The sequence below is a fragment of the Capra hircus genome, chromosome 14 (genome assembly GCF_001704415.2).
Source record: "Capra hircus breed San Clemente chromosome 14, ASM170441v1, whole genome shotgun sequence".
NCBI classification, from domain to species: domain Eukaryota; kingdom Metazoa; phylum Chordata; class Mammalia; order Artiodactyla; family Bovidae; genus Capra; species Capra hircus.
Genome location: NC_030821.1, coordinates 94,154,108 through 94,170,573, shown reverse-complemented (window position 1 = coordinate 94,170,573; position 16,466 = coordinate 94,154,108). Strand labels below are relative to the sequence as shown.

The 16,466-nt window shown below is 42.9% G+C and overlaps 1 protein-coding gene across 2 annotated transcripts in view; it reads right to left on the bottom strand.

Moving 5' to 3' along the window:
- The window catches only part of KCNQ5 (potassium voltage-gated channel subfamily Q member 5), a 627,271-nt gene that overhangs the window by 130,410 nt on the left and 480,395 nt on the right, over nt 1-16,466 (bottom strand). For both annotated transcript variants that reach the window (XM_013968999.2, XM_018058845.1), the window contains exons 4-5: nt 904-1,079; nt 221-346 (exon numbers count right to left, since the gene is read on the bottom strand). In XM_013968999.2, coding sequence (XP_013824453.2) covers nt 221-346; nt 904-1,079 — 302 coding nt within the window. The remainder of the gene's footprint in view (nt 1-220; nt 347-903; nt 1,080-16,466) is intronic.

The window sequence follows — 16,466 nt, the reverse complement described above, 5'->3', positions numbered from 1 at the left end:
GCACGCATGAAGCAGTAAGTTGATTTGTAAGAGAGCTTTGTTAGACCTAAGCAGATGAGGCAACTCTTCAGATAATTTAAAGTGCTGCGTATTTGCACAAAATTTCCCTTTTGGAAGTTCTTTTATAGCTTTACTGAGACCACTCATGGGAATCTCTGCACTGTATTCAAAGGAAACATCTCACAACATCCCATAAATAAAACCGGATTTTCGCACTCACCGTGCCCCACCAGAGAGCATCTGCGTACGTAGAGAACTCCTTATTAGCATCCTTTTCCACCAGATAGACAAGGAAAGACGAAAAAATCAGAACCAAAAATCCTATGTACCAAGCTGTGATTAATTCCTAGATATAAAAAGAATGAGAGATGTTTTAGAGGTGAAAAATACTCGAAACAGGAACAAAAACAAAATCTAAGCATGATTTCATGTCTTTGACTACTGCTCGGGTATGGTGGTGGTGGTGGTTTAGTCACTAAGTGGTGTCTGACTTTTGCGGCCGCATGGACTATAGCCTGCTAGGCTCCTCTGTCCATGGGATTCTCCAGGCAAGAATACTGGAGGGGGTTGCCATTTCCTTATTCAGGGGATCTTCCCGACCCAGGAATTGAACCCGGGTCTTGCATTGCAGGCAGATTCTTTACCGACTGAGCTATGAGGGAAGCCTTATAGATATAAAAAGAAAGAGAGATTTTTCAGAGGTGAAAAATACTTGAAACAGGAACGAAAACAAAATCTGAGCATGATTTCATGTGTTTGACTACTGCTTGGATATTTATGGTGACTTTTACATAATCCACATTGTGTCCTCGCATGGCTTTAGTCAGTTTCTGAAAAGCCCAAGTTTGCTTTTGAAGAGTTTGGCGACCAGGGCGGCCGCGGGTGCGGAAGGTGTGAGCTCACCTTGCTGTGCGCGTAGACCACGGAGCCCAGCAGCTTCCAGGTGCCGCCGCGCCGGTCCATACGCACCATGCGCAGGATCTGCAGGAAGCGCAGGCTGCGCAGTGCCGACGTGGCGAAGATGTTACCCTGAGTTTTGGCAGAAACGACCGCTATGGAGGCGATGAGGACAATGGTATCTGAAAGAAACAGGTTGAAGCAGCCGTAAGTCGCACAGCCAAGAGGTTTTCGTTTCCCAGAGAGGATTTCAGAACGCGTCACTTTGGCCCTATTTGGGGCCCTGGGAGCAGGACTTGAGCTCCAGGCTGGCGGCCGCCACGTGAGCTCTGTGACCGCCGAGGAGCGGAAGGTGGAGGACGGGGCCTTCTGCTGACTCGTTCTTACCCCTCAGCCATTCTCTGCTTTAGCCATCTGGTTTGGACCACTTCCTGTTTAACTTTCGAAGAACTGGACGTGGCCTTCAGAAGGTCTGGTGCTCTGGGGGGCTTAGGGGCTGGGGGCACCCTCCACTGCAGTCCTGGCGTCACGGTTGGAGCGGGGTGTCCTGCCGGCAGGAGCCCCAGCCCCAAAGCTTCCCTGATGATGCCGTGGAGGCACCATCTAGCTGTGAAAGTGCTGCTTGGCACAATCAGATTTCCTGTTTTCTTGCCCCCAAAGCTTGTCGCTCCTTCCTACAAAAATTTCACTTCTGTTGTTGTGTCTGCAGCTTTGCAGACTGAAAGAAAGGCCTCAACTAAGCTAAATACTTCAGGCGCTCTGGGCAGAGTCCTTTCTAAACTGCTGTCAGTCAGTTTTGGGTAACTTCTGCACTCAAGTTAATTGACATTCCGTTTGTTATAAGGGAGGAGGCAGTTGTACACACTGTGCATGGGACTAGAGATTCAATGTCTGACATATTGACGTTTGGCTTAAACCATACCTGCTAAAAAGAGCAGCTAACGAAAGCACAGAAAAGATAAAGGAGGACTTAATCGCTCCAAGGGTAAATATTGGAGTGATGGAAAGTAGCTTTGAAGCGGGAGGAGTGAAGTGGGATGAATAGCCTCCAATGGCGATTTTACGGTAAGTCAGCTTGACCTGCTCATCCTCAATAAAATATCCTTTCTGTGCCAGGTGGGCGTGCAAGGCCAGGCAGCAACACTCACACCCCTCAGGGTGCAGCATTTACTATGTTTCTGGGGTCCTCAGGGTTAACCGCTGAGTGAATGTGGATTTTTCATTCAGCCCAGTCCTTCATGCTCTCAGGAAGGTCTGGCCCCTGGATGTGGACTGTGAGGATCTTTAGAGTCACTCTCCTGGTGCCCTCTTGGGTCATGACTTGGAGAGAGGGTTGGAGGTTGGCACACAGGTCAGTGGAAGGCATTTCTACTCTTAGATCTGTAGGCTGAGTGAGTTTGTGGTTGGGCCCACAGCCAGCCACAAACGTATCCTTTTCTTTTTCTCTGTAGCTATTGGAGAGGAGAGGAAAGTGAATATGTTAATACAAATACCAGGCACGTTAAGTGACTAGAAGTCAGTTGCAAAGCAGAATATACAGTGTAGTCTTACTTAATAAAAAATACATTATACAACTAGGAAAAACGTGAGGATATACATAGAATATTAATTCTCTCTATGGGTAGAGAGGTGGGATGAGAATGTGGATAAAGGACTTTTCACTTTTGAAGTTATTAATTTCATTAATCTTGGCATTTTATAACAATGAAAACATCTTTTGAAATCAGGAAAAAAACTTTAAAAAGAGTTAAGTGTGAAAACATCTCTTGGTTTTCATCATTCAGAGGGATTTTCTTCTGAGACAAGTGGTTTATAGACAAAGAAACATTCCTTATATGGCCCTGCTGGACATACATAATGCTTCTGTTTCTCATTGTAGTACTGCTTCCTCACAAGTGTACAAAGAAAAAGATACAATACCCTACTTACTATGCTAAAATATTAGAAATAGTTGAAATAAATAAATGACTAGTGTGGGTGCAGAAAATACAGACTTGAAATTTACTTTGCGCAGGCATTTTCCTTAGTGTTAAGTTTTCTACAAATGTCATATTATATTAATCCTTGTAACACCAATATCTGTTAGATATTCTAGATGAAAAAAGTGAAACACAGAAAACACATATTGTATCAGTTTTTAAAAATTAGCTATAGAGCGGTTACACTACAGCACAAAAGTATGCTTTTAGTGACAAAACCTAGAGAAAGTAAAAGAAACCCTGTAGGTCTGAGACAGTTTCAAAAACTATGCACACAGTGAATCATAAACTAAAGATTTTAAGTCACAAAATATGCAAAGGTAACCACAGATTTGATTTAACACCCTTATTGTAATTCAGATCAGAAAGTCAGAATTCAGTGAAATGAAGTCATAAGTGAGCAACCAAATGGCATGGTGAGTCAGCAACAAAAACGCTTCTGCTTGGGTTATAGTCATCGGTTGGAGTTTTGCTGTCAGTACATCTAGATATTTCCCAGGTTAATATTTTAGAAGTTATGAGTACTCTTGTCTTATTTTTATGTAATGTATGTATTATTTTTGTAGTCCATTACTTAGGAGACTAGAGCTTCCACAAGGTTGGATACTTGTATCCCAAGTACCTAGAACAGAGCAGGCACTCAGTAAATGTTTATAGAATAAACGCAAGTTAATAAACATTTAAAAGTAGCTTGAGCTTTCTTCTCTTACCACGTCAGTGGCTTAATAACTGGAACATCAATCAAAAATACTCTTAAGTTAATCAAACCAGCACAGAATTCTACAGCAATGTAATAATTTATAGCCGTCATTCATTGACATTTATAAAAAGCAATACTCACTAAGGTTTACCTTTTATAAGTGTGGGTAGGTGTGGCCTTTAAATATGGCCTCACAGGAGGCTCCTAACTGCCCTCCTCTCACAGAAACACCACATGAGCAGTTACACATGCAGAAATTCCCTCTGGAGGAAATCCAGAAAGAGAACGCTCACATCAAAACAGCAGGAGAGGCTGAGACATAGTCACCATAAACCCCACTCCTAGCATAGTGCCAGACACACAGGAGGGACCTCAAACTCCTAGCTTCTCCCTGAGAGACTGAGAGTTTGAACCCCACATTTAGCACCCCAATTTTTAAGACTCCTACCAGAGGGATAGGTCCCCCAAAACGCCTAGCCCTGAAAGCCATAAGGCTGGCATCCATGAGACACACACTGTAGCCGACAGGGAAGCAGGTGTTAGTGAGTGTGAGCCCTGGGCTGTAGAAATGCCCATCTCCCTGTCTTTTCCTGAGAGGATTCTACTTGCCTACTTTACAAGCTACTGCCACAGGTCAGGCCTCCAGTTTAGATGCCTCTGGAGAGTGACTGCAGTTCTCTCCTGAGGTCACAGGAGCCAGTGGACATATCTCCTGCCCTCTCCCTCTGGCCTGCTCCAATTTGCCATTATCATTCTCGAGGAGTTTTTATACATATCTGGTGACCCAGATTTTGAGGCTGCTGGGAGAAAAACCCCTGGATCACTTGGCTTTGACAGCCAACAGCGCTTGCAGCCAGGAGTCCTACAGGGCTACAGCAAAGAAAGTTCTTAATGGGTTCAGGACCCCGCAGTCCCCCGCGCCTACTTCATGGCTATATATTAATAACTGGGTTCAGCACAGAGGGAACTGGAGAAGGGAATGGCAACCCACTCCAGTGTTCTTGCCTAGAGAATCCTGTGGGCAGAGGAGCCTGGTGGCCTGCTGTCCGTAGGGTCGCACAGAGTCGGACACAAATGAAGCAACTTAGCATGCACTGGAGAAGGAAATGGCAACCTACTCCAGTGTTCTTACCTGGAGAGTCCTGTGGACAGAGGATCCTGGTGGGCTGTGGGGTCGCACAGAGTTGGACACAACTGAAGTGACTTAGTAGCAGCAGCAGCACAGAGGGAGCAGGTGAAATGCCTACCTCCCAGTTTCTCCCTGGATAGGGTCTAATCACATACTTTCCCAGATGCTGCCTGAGGGTCCAACTTCCAACTGGCATTCATCCAGAAGATGACTGTGACCCTCTACTTGAGACACTGATGAGTCTTGGCAAATATTTGACCACTGGGAGCCACTAAGAACACAGTGGTTAGACAATTACAAACGTTTCAGAGACAATGAGAGGCAAAGGCTAGGCTAATTGATGATGTTCATCTCCTATACAAGATCTGTCAGTCAAGACTAGTGTAGGTGGCTAGTTTTATCTGATGCACAGAAATTAACAGAGAGTCAAGGAAAATGAAGAAATAAAATAATATGTTCCAAACAAAAGAACAAGACAAACTCCCAGAAAGAGATCTTAGTGAAACATACAACCTGGAAGAAATAGTTAACTTACTAGAAACATACAATCTAACAAGGCTAAATCAGGAAGAAATAGAAAATTTGAACAGGCCAGTCACTAACAAAGAGATGGAATCAGTAATCAAAAACCTCCTAGTGAACAAAAACGTCCAGGACCAGATAGCTTCAGTGGTGAATTACATCATCTGAAGAATACATACCAATCCTTCTCAAACTCTTTCATAAAAATACCAAAACAACCTTGACAAAGGAGAATGAAACTAGAAACATCACACTTCTCACTTCATATTATAATAAAAAGCTGTAGTATCAAAATGGTATGAAACTGGCATAAAAGCACACAAAGGTCAACGGAACAGAACAGAGAGCCCAGAAATGAAGCCACACACATATATGGACAATTAATTAATGACAGAGGAGCCAAGAATACACAGTGGGGAAGGGAAAGAATAGTCTCTTCAATTGATGGTATTGAGAAGACTGAACAGCCACATGCAAGAGAGTGAGACTGGACACTATCACACACCACTCATAATAATTAACTCAAAATGGATTAAAAGCTTAAATGTAACACCCGAAACTATAAAACTCCTAAAAGAAAACAGGGGGTAAGCTTATTGACGTTGGCGTTGGCAATGATAATTTGGGTTTGACATCAGAAGTGAAGGCAAGAAAAGCAAAAATTAACAAGTGAAACTATAGCAAACTGAAAAATTCTGTACAGTAAAGGAAACCATTAACATAATGGAAAGGCAATGAAAGAGAGAAAACGTTTTCAAATCACATAGCTGAAAAGAATTTAATATCCATAGTATACAAATAACTCATAAAACTCAATAGTAAAAAAAAAAAATTAAAAATTGGGCAGCAGATCCAAATAGATATTTTCCCAAAGAAGACATACAAATGGCAGATGTATTGAAAAGGTGCTCAATATCACTGATCATCAGGGGATGAAAACCAAAACCTGTTAAAATGGTGATTATCAAAAAGATAGGAGATAACAAGTGTTGGTGAGGGTATGGAGAAATGAGAACGCTTCTGCTTTGCTGGTCAGAATGTAAATTGGTGCAGCCACTATGGAAAACAGTATGGAGGATCCTAAAAAAATTAAAAATGGAACTATCAGAGCAATCCTATTTCTGGGTTTATATCCAGAGTTAACTAAAACAGGATCTTGAAGAGATACCTGCATCCCCATGTACATTGCAACATTATTCTCCATAGCCAAGATATGTAAGCAAGTTGTGTCCATCGATGAATGGATGAATAAATAAAGAAGATCTATCTATCTTTATTGAAATATTGTTCATCCATGATATAGAAGGAAATGCTACTGTGTGCAAAAACATGGACTGACCTTGAGGACAATAAGCCAACTGAAACAATCCAGATAGAGAAAGATAGATACTATATATCACTCATACGTGGGATCTCAAAAAGTAAAACTCAAAGGAACGGAGACTAGAATCATGGTTACTGGAGGAAAGTAGGGGGGAGAAATGGGGAGAGCTTGGGGAAAGTTTACAAACTTCCAGTTACAACGTGAATGAGTTCTGGGGGTCCAATGTAAAGAAGGGTGTTTATAGTTAACAATGCTGTATTATATATATGAAAACTGTTAATAGAGTGAATCTTCAATGTTACACCACAAAAAAAGAAATGGTAATTATGTGAAATGATGGAGTTGTTAACTAATAATCACTTTGCAGTATATCAGTTCAGTTCAGTTCAGTCGCTCAGTCATGTTCAACTCTTTGTGACCCCATGAATCGCAGCACGCTAGGCCTCCCTGTCCATCACCAACTACCGGAGTTCACTCAGACTCACGTCCATCAAGTCCGTGATGCCATCCAGCCATCTTAACCTCTGTCATCCCCTTCTCCTCCTGCCCCCAATCCCTCCCAGCATCAGAGTCTTTTCCAATGAGTCAACTCTTCTCATGAGGTGGCCAAAGTACTGGAGTTTCAGCTTTAGCATCATTCCCTCCAAAGAAATCCCAGGGCTGATCCCCTTCAGAATGGACTGGTTGGATCTCCTTGCAGTCCAAGGGACTCTCAAAAGTCTGCTCCAACACCACAGTTCAAACACATCAATTCTTCGGCGCTCAGCCTTCTTCACAGTCCAACTCTCACATCCATACATGACCACAGGAAAAACCATAGCCTTGACTAGATGGACCTTTGTTGGCAAAGTAATGTCTCTGCTTTTCAATATGCTATCTAGGTTGGTCATAACTTTCCTTCCAAGAAGTAAGCATTTTTTAATTTCTTGGCTGTAGTCACCATCTGCAGTGATTTTGGAGCCCCCCAAAATATAAAGTCTGACAGTGTTTCCACTGTTTCCCCATCTATTTCCCATGAAGTGATGGGACCAGATGCCATGATCTTTGTTTTCTGAATGTTGAGCTCTAAGCCAACTTTTTCACTCTCCACTTTCACTTTCATCAAGAGGCTTTTGAGTTCCTCTTCACTTTCTGCCATAAGCGTGGTGTCATCTGCATATCTCAGGTTATTGATATTTCTCCCGGCAATCTTGAACCAGCTTGTGTTTCTTCTAGTCCAGCGTTTCTCATAATGTACTCTGCATCTAAGTTAAATAAGCAGGGTGACAATATACAGCCTTGACGTACTCCTTTTCCTATTTGGAACCAGTCTGTTGTTCCATGTCCAGTTCTAACTGTTGCTTCCTGACCTGCATATACGTTTCTCAAGAGGCAGGTCAGGTGGTCTGGTATTCCCATCGCTTTCAGAATTTTCCACAGTTTTCCACACAGTCAAAGGCTTTGGCATAGTCAAGAAAGCAGAAATAGGTGTTTTTCTGGAACTCTCTTGGATTTTCAATGATCCAGCGGATGTTGATTTGATCTCTGGTTCCTCTGCCTTTTGGAAAACCAGCTTGAACATCTGGAAGTTCACGGTTCATGTATTGCTGAAGCCTGGCTTGGAGAATTTTGAGCATTACTTTACTAGCGTGTGAGATGAGTGCAATTCTGTGGTAGTTTGAGCATTCTTTGGCATTGCCTTTCTTTGGGATTGGAATGAAAACTGACTTTTTCCAGTCCTGTGGCCACTGCTGAGTTTTCCAAATTTGCTGGCATATTGAGTGCAGCACTTTCACAGCATAATCTTTCAGGATTTGAAATAGCTCAACTGGAATTTCATCATCTCCACTAGCTTTGTTTGTAGTGATGCTTTCTAAGGCCCACTTGATTTCACATTCCAGGATGTCTGGCTCTAGGTGAGTGATCACACCATCGTGATTATCTTGGTCGTGAAGATCTTTTTTGTACAGTTCTTCTGTGTATTCTTGCCACCTCTTCTTAATATCTTCTGCTTCTGTTAGGTCCATACCATTTCTGTCCTTTATCAAGCCCATCTTTGCATGAAATGTTCCCTCGGTATCTCTAATTTTCTTGAAGAGATCTCTAGTCTTTCCCATTCTGCTGTTTTCCTCTATATCTTTGCATTGATCTCTGAGGAAGGCTTTCTTATCTCTTCTTGCTATTCTTTGGAACTCTGCATTCAGATGCTTGTATCTTTCCTTTCCTCCTTTGTTTTTCACTTCTCTTCTTTTCACAGCTATTTGTAAGGCCTCCCCAGACAGCCATTTTGCTTTTTTGCATTTCTTTTCCACGGGGATGGTCCTGATCCCTGTCTCCTGTACAGTGTCACGAACCTCAGTCCATAGTTCATCAGGCACTCTATCTATCAGATCTAGTCCCTTAAATCTATTTCCCACTTCCACTGTATAATCATAAGGAATTTGATTTAAGTCATACCTGAATGGGCTAGTGGTTTTCCCTACTTTCTTCAATTTAAGTCTGAATTTGGCAATAAGGAGTTCATGATCTGAGCCACAGTCAGCTCTTGGTCTTTTTTTTTTTGTTGACTGTATAGAGCTTCTCCATCTTTGGCTGCATAGAATATAATCAATCTGATTTCGGTGTTGACCATCTGGTGATGTCCATGTGTAGAGTGTTCTCTTGTGTTGTTGGAAGAGGATGTTTGCTATGACCAGTGCATTTTCTTGGCACAACTCTATTAGTCTTTGCCCTGCTTCATTCTCCATTCCAAGGCCAAATTTGCCTTTTACTCCAGGTGTTTCTTGACTTCCTACTTTTGCATTCCAGTCCCCTATAATGAAAAGGACATCTTTTTTGGGTGTTAGTTCTCAAAGGTCTTGTAGGTCTTCATAGAACCGTTCAACTTCAGCTTCTTCAGCGTTACTGGTTGGGGCATAGACTTGGATTACCGTGATATTGAATGGTTTGCCTTGGAGACAAAGCGAGATCATTCTGTCATTTTTGAGATTGCATCCAAGCACTGCATTTCGGACTCTTTCATTGACCATAATGGCTGCTCCATTTCTTCTAAGGGATTCCTGCCCGCAGTAGTAAATATAATGGTCATCTGAGTTAAATTCACCCATTCCAGTCCATTTTAGTTCACTGATTCCTAGAATGGGAACAATCACTCTTGGCCATCTCTTGTTTGACCACTTCCAATTTGCCTTGATTCATGAACCTGACATTCCAGGTTCCTATGCAATATTGCTCTTTACAGCATCAGACCTTGCTTCTATCACCAGTCACATCCACAACTTGGTATTGTTATTGTTTGGCTCCATCCCTTCATTCTTTCTAGAGTTATTTCTCCACTGATCTCCAGTAGCATATTGGGCACCTACTGACCTGGGGAGTTCCTCTTTCAGTATCCTGTCATTTTGCAGTCTATAAGCATGTCAAATCAATAGATTTTACACCTTAAACTTACACCATGTTTATGTCAATTTCATGTCAATACAGCGGAGTGGAATTTGGGTAGAACAATTTAAGCTGCACAAGTAGCTATTTGTCTAAAATGTTTTTCTGTTAGCAACATAGGAGCATTTAAGAGAAGACAGAACATTTTAGTACACTGTAGCAAACACAGACAGCCTTGAGGCTCATTGGCTTCAACTTCCTTTGTTCATCTCTTAGTGTGTGAAGCCGTTAATTAAGGGTCAAGCATTGTCTTAGACACTTGCATTAAAATGAGTATTCATTCATTCATTCATCTGATCGTCAAACTGTTGCAAATATTTATCATGTCCCATCTGGGTACCAGGCATTGCTAAATGCTTTATGTGCACCAGTGTTGTCAAAGGGGAAAGTTTTCCTCCCAGGGGCATTTCGCAATGTTTGGAGATGTATTTGGTTGTTGTAACTGGGAAGGAGTAGTTACTGGCACCTAGTGGTAGAGGCCAGGGTTGCTTCCTAACATTCTGCAATGCCTGGAACAACCCTCTGGGGGGGTGGGCGGTCGGGAAATGACCTGGTCCCAGTGTCAGTAGTGCCAAGGTTGGAAAGCCCTGCGGCCCATCATTTCATTTAGTCCTCCAAACAGTGCCATAAAGCAGACAGTATCATTGCTATGTCCTCCTTAAAAACAAAGAACTGAGGCTTGCGGGGCTCAACTGGCCGAGGCACAACACCTACAAGTGGCTGTGCTGGCCCTTACCTGACTCCCGAGCTGTGCCCTTGAGAGTCATGGCGCATCACTCCTTGGATAATGAAAATCAGGGTGAAGTAGGTGCAGGGTTTGTGGTCGGGGGAGGGAGAAAGGGGTCGGCTGCAAAAGCAGGTGGAAACTAGAGCAAGAATAAATTTGTTATTGTATAAAGTGCTCACGAAAGAGAGAAATGCTGGGAAATTAAAGCAGAAATAAATTATATTAAAAGAGACAGTACTTTTATGGATAAGTCCATAGAAAATGGAGTTAGAGAAAGAAATAAAGTGCTAATAAACAAGAAGAAGCACCAGATGGCATGGAAAAATAAAAAACAAGTAATCTTAATTTCGAGCTCCTAAATGCCCCTCCAACAGAAACAATTTTGGAAGTGGGGAAGAAACGATTATTGATTATAATTATCCCATTAGAAATGTGGAATATAGGCTTACATGGTATTAGGAAGTAGGCTCACATACTCACTGAATCACTTAGTGATTTATGGATTAATTCTTGAGATTTGAGGAGACTGCAGATTTGAACACTGGAACTTTGCTCTAGTATTAGCAAAATCAATACAAATTGATTACACTGGGCCCTGGGTAGAAGGGATTAGTCACTGAAACACTGAAAAGTCCTCATTATCAGGTGGATTCACACCCAAGGTCATCCTGTTATGGAGTGACAGCTGGGTTAGAGCAACATTTGAACTTGTTGGCCTGTTTTGTTGCTTCCGTTACATGACACGGTTCACCTATTAGGGAGTTTATCTTAGTACCCTTGGCTTAATTTAAAATCATAGAGGGAAGAACTAAATCAGACGTATAAAACAATGCACAGATGAACACTTCTAAACTAGTAATTATTAGGAGAGAGAAATTTTCTAGAGGCAAACCACAAAGAGGGCTCATCTTGACATTTATAATAGATTAACTGTCTGGAGACTTTAGGCTTTAAGGTTTTTTGTAAATTATGATCGTGTCTCAGAAAGTTTCCTGTAACAGCTAACATACATTTCTCCTTGCACTGTAAGCTCATTTCATCTTGTTGCCTCTGGTCAAAACAGAATTGCAGCAAATACTACATTCCTGGCGATTCCATCCTCCCTCACCACGTTATTTGTTCTAATTCCTTGAGCTCTTTTCAGTAGCCTCACTATAAGCTAAACTTTGGAATAGCTGCTATAAAGTATCAAAAGTTTAGACATAAGTATAAGGTAAGAAGTGCTGGCGGCTGCAACTGGTGCACTTAACGCAGCCGAGAGGAGCTACCCCACGTCTGAGGTCAGGGGCGGTGGCTGGGAGGAGCTACCCCATGTCCGAGGTCAGGAGCAGCAGCCGAGAGGAGCTACCCTGCGTCTGAGGTCACGGGTGGCGGCTGAGACTGCCAGGCTGCAACAGCGCAGGAGCAGCCGAGAGGAGCTACCCCATGTCTGAGGCCAGGAGCAGAGGCCGGAAGGAGCAACCCCACATCCAAGGAGCGGTGGGTGCGCGGGCACCCGAAGGCCTCGAGGAGCTATTCCACGTTGAAGGTCAGGAGGGGTGGTGGTGAGGAGGTACTCCTCGTCCAAGGTAAGGAGCAGTGGCTGCTCTTTGTTGGAGCAGCTGTCAAGAGATACCCCATATCCAAGGTAAGAGAAACCCAAGTAAGACGGTAGGTGTTGCAAGAGGGCATCAGAGGGCAGACACACTGAAACCATACTCACAGAAAACTAGTCAATCTAATCACACTAGGACCAAAGCCTTGTCTAACTCAAAGAAACTAAGCCATGCCCGCGGGACAACCCAAGACGGGTGGGTCATGGTGGAGAGGTCTGACAGAATGTGATCCACTGGAGAAGGAATGGCAAACCACTTCAGTATTCTTGCCTTGAGAACCCATGAACAGTATGAAAGGCAAAATGATAGGATACTGAAAGAGGAACTCCCCAGGTCAGTAGGTGCCCAATATGCTACTGGAGATCTCTGGAGAAATAACTCTAGAAAGAATGAAGGGATGGAGCCAAAGCAAAAACAATACCCAGTTATGGATGTGACTGGTGATAGAAGCAAGGTCCGATGCTGTAAAGAGCAATATTGCATAGGAACCTGGAATGTCAGGTCCATGAATCAAGGCAGATCGGAAGTGGTCAAACAAGAGATGGCAAGAGTGAATGTCTACATTCTAGGAATCAGCGAACTAAAATGGACTGGAATGGGTGAATTTAACTCAGATGACCATTATATCCACTACTGTGGGCAGGAATCCCTTAGAAGAAATGGAGTAGGCATCATGGTCAATGAAAGAGTCCGAAATGCAGTGCTTGGATGCAATCTCAAAAATGACAGAATGATCTCGCTTTGTCTCCAAGGCAAACCATTCAATATCACAGTAATCCAAGTCTATGCCATAACCAGTAACGCTGAAGAAGCTGAAGTTGAACGGTTCTATGAAGACCTACAAGACCTTTGAGAACTAACACCCAAAAAAGATGTCCTTTTCATTATAGGGGATGGGAATGCAAAAGTAGGAAGTCAAGAAACACCTGGAGTAACAGGCAAATTTGGCCTTGGAAAGCAGAATGAAGCAGGGCAAAGACTAGTAGAGTTTTGCCAAGAAAATGCACTGGTCATAGCAAACACCCTCTTCCAACAACACAAGAGAACACTCTACACATGGACATCACCAGAAGGTCAACACCGAAATCAGATTGATTATATTCTATGCAGCCAAAGATGGAGAAGCTCTATACAGTCAACAAAAACAAGACCAGGAGCTGACTGTGGCTCAGACTATGAACTCCTTGTTGCCAAATTCAGACTTAAATTGAAGAAAGTAGGGAAAACCACTAGCCCATTCAGGTATGACTTAAATCAAATCCCTTATGATTATACAGTGGAAGTGGGAAATAGATTTAAGGGACTAGATCTGATAGATAGAGTGCCTGATGAACTATGGACTGAGGTTCGTGACATTGTACAGGAGACAGGCATCAGGACCACCCCCTCAGAAAAGAAATGCAAAAAAGCAAAATGGCTGTCTGGGGAGGCCTTACAAATAGCTGTGAAAAGAAGAGAAGCGAAAAGGAGAAAAGGAACGATACAAGCATCTGAATGCAGAGTTCCAAAGAATAGCAAGAAGAGATAAGAAAGCCTTCCTCAGAGATCAATGCAAAGATATAGAGGAAAACAGCAGAATGGGAAAGACTAGAGATCTCTTCAAGAAAGTTAGAGATACCAAGGGAACATTTCATGCAAAGATGGGCTTGATAAAGGACAGAAATGGTATGGACCTAACAGAAGCAGAAGATATTAAGAAGAGGTGGCAAGAATACACAGAAGAACTGTACAAAAAAGATCTTCATGACCAAGATAATCACGATGGTGTGATCACTCACCTAGAGCCAGACATCCTGGAATGTGAAGTCAAGTGGGCCTTAGAAAGCATCACTACAAACAAAGCTAGTGGAGGTGATGGATTTCCAGTTGAGCGATTCCAAATCCTGAAAGATTATGCTGTGAAAGTGCTGCACTCAATATGCCAGCAAATTTGGAAAACTCAGCAGTGGCCACAGGACTGGAAAAGGTCAGTTTTCATTCCAATCCCAAAGAAAGGCAATGCCAAAGAATGCTCAAACTACCACAGAATTGCACTCATCTCACACGCTAGTAAAGTAATGCTCAAAATTCTCCAAGCCAGGCTTCAGCAATACGTGAATCGTGAACTTCCAGATGTTCAAGCTGGTTTTCCAAAAGGCAGAGGAACCAGAGATCAAATTGCCAACATCCGCTGGATCATGGAAAAAGCAAGAGAGTTCCAGAAACACATCTATTTCTGCTTTATTGACTATGCCAAAGCCTTTGACTGTGTGGATCACAATAAACTGTGGAAAATTCTGAAAGCGATGGGAATACCAGACCACCTGACCTGCCTCTTGAGAAACGTATATGCAGGTCAGGAAGCAACAGTTATAACTGGACATGGAACAACAGACTGGTTCCAAATAGGAAAAGGAGTACATCAAGGCTGTATATTGTCACCTTGCTTATTTAACTTCTATGCAGAGTACATCATGAGAAATGCTGGGCTGGAAGAAGCACAAGCTGGAATCAAGATTGCTGGGAGAAATATCAATAACCTCAGATATGCAGATGACACCACCCTTATGGCAAAAAGTGAAGAACTAAAAAGCCTCTTGATGAAAGTGAAAGTGGAGAGTGAAAACGTTGGCTTAAAGCTCAACATTCAGAAAACGAAGATCATGGCATCTGGTCCCATCACTTCATGGGAAATAGATGGGGAAACAGTGGAAACACTGTCAGACTTTATATTTTGGGGGGCTCCAAAATCACTGCAGATGGTGACTACAGCCATGAAATTAAAAGACGCTTACTCCTTGGAAATGACCAACCTAGATAGCATATTGAAAAGCAGAGACATTACTTTGCCAACAAAGGGCCATCTAGTCAAGGCTATGGATTTTCCCAGTAGTCATGTATGGATGCGAGAGTTGGACTGTGAAGAAGGCTGAGCGCCGAAGAATTGATGCGTTTGAATTGTGGTGTTGGAGCAGACTCTTGAGAGTCCCTTGGACTGCAAGGAGATCCAACCAGTCCATTCTGAAGGGGATCAGCCCTGGGATTTCTTTGGAGGGAATGATGCTAAAGCTGAAACTCCAGTACTTTGGCCACCTCATGCGAAGAGTTGACTTATTGGAAAAGACTCTGATGCTGGGAGCAATTGGGGGCAAGAGGAGAAGGGGGCGACTGAGGATAAGATGGCTGGATGGCATCACTGACTCGATGGACGTGAGTCTGAGTGAACTCTGGGAGATGGTGATGGACAGGGAGGCCTGGCGTGCTGTGATTCATGGGGTCGCAAAGACTCAGACACAACTGAGCGACTGAACTGAACTGAACTGAACTTTGTCCAAATGACCTATAATAAGCCTTTGCTGCTTTTGTAATGAGAATAAGTGGAATTGTTAGTTATTTAAAATAGAAGCTATTGGCCCAGGAAGGCTGGCCACCAGCCCAGTGAGTCAGTGGTGAGAAGGGGTGTTTGCTGGTGTCCCTGGTATACGGTCTTCACAGGGTGCTCAGCAAACAGAATCGATTCCAGCCCGTCTCCATAATAGCCTTCTGTGGAGGTTCATCAGTGTGGACCTAGTGAGACAGCCCAGGTCCTCCTAGTGCTGTCCTTTCCAGGGTGGGGACCCTCGGGCCTATTGACCTTGCCGATTCTCAGAGTGTTCACTTGAAAGTAGGGAACAGAGCCATATTCCCCCAGGGCGGTTGTGGGGATTCAGTGACATAATACACAGAAAGCCCGCGTCTGCCTCATTGTGCCTGACATCAGGTTAATGTCTTGGCTTAAAACAATATTTTACACAGACACACACACACCACACTATACAGATGAGTAAACTGATACCAAGAAGTTTCAAGAATCTTATCCAAGGTATTAGCTAGTTTATGGGGCCAAGAATCAAAGGCATGGTTTTGGCTTTTTATATATCTGGTTCTAAAGTGCTTATACTTTATTCCATGCTTCCTTCTTGATAACTTTTCTCTTGTAAAAGGATCAGTAAACAGGGATATAGGCAAGCCTTAAATGTGAAAACCCACGGAGTAAAGGATTACTAAGGGTAGGGAATATAACTACTTGTAAATGGTGAACATTCAGGTAAATTTAGAAGAAATCTTATATTAACCATTTTTTTTATCCTTTAGGTTGTCCCAATAGGACAGAAGACTAACAGAGTACTGGTCAGCTATCCTGTCTACATGGAC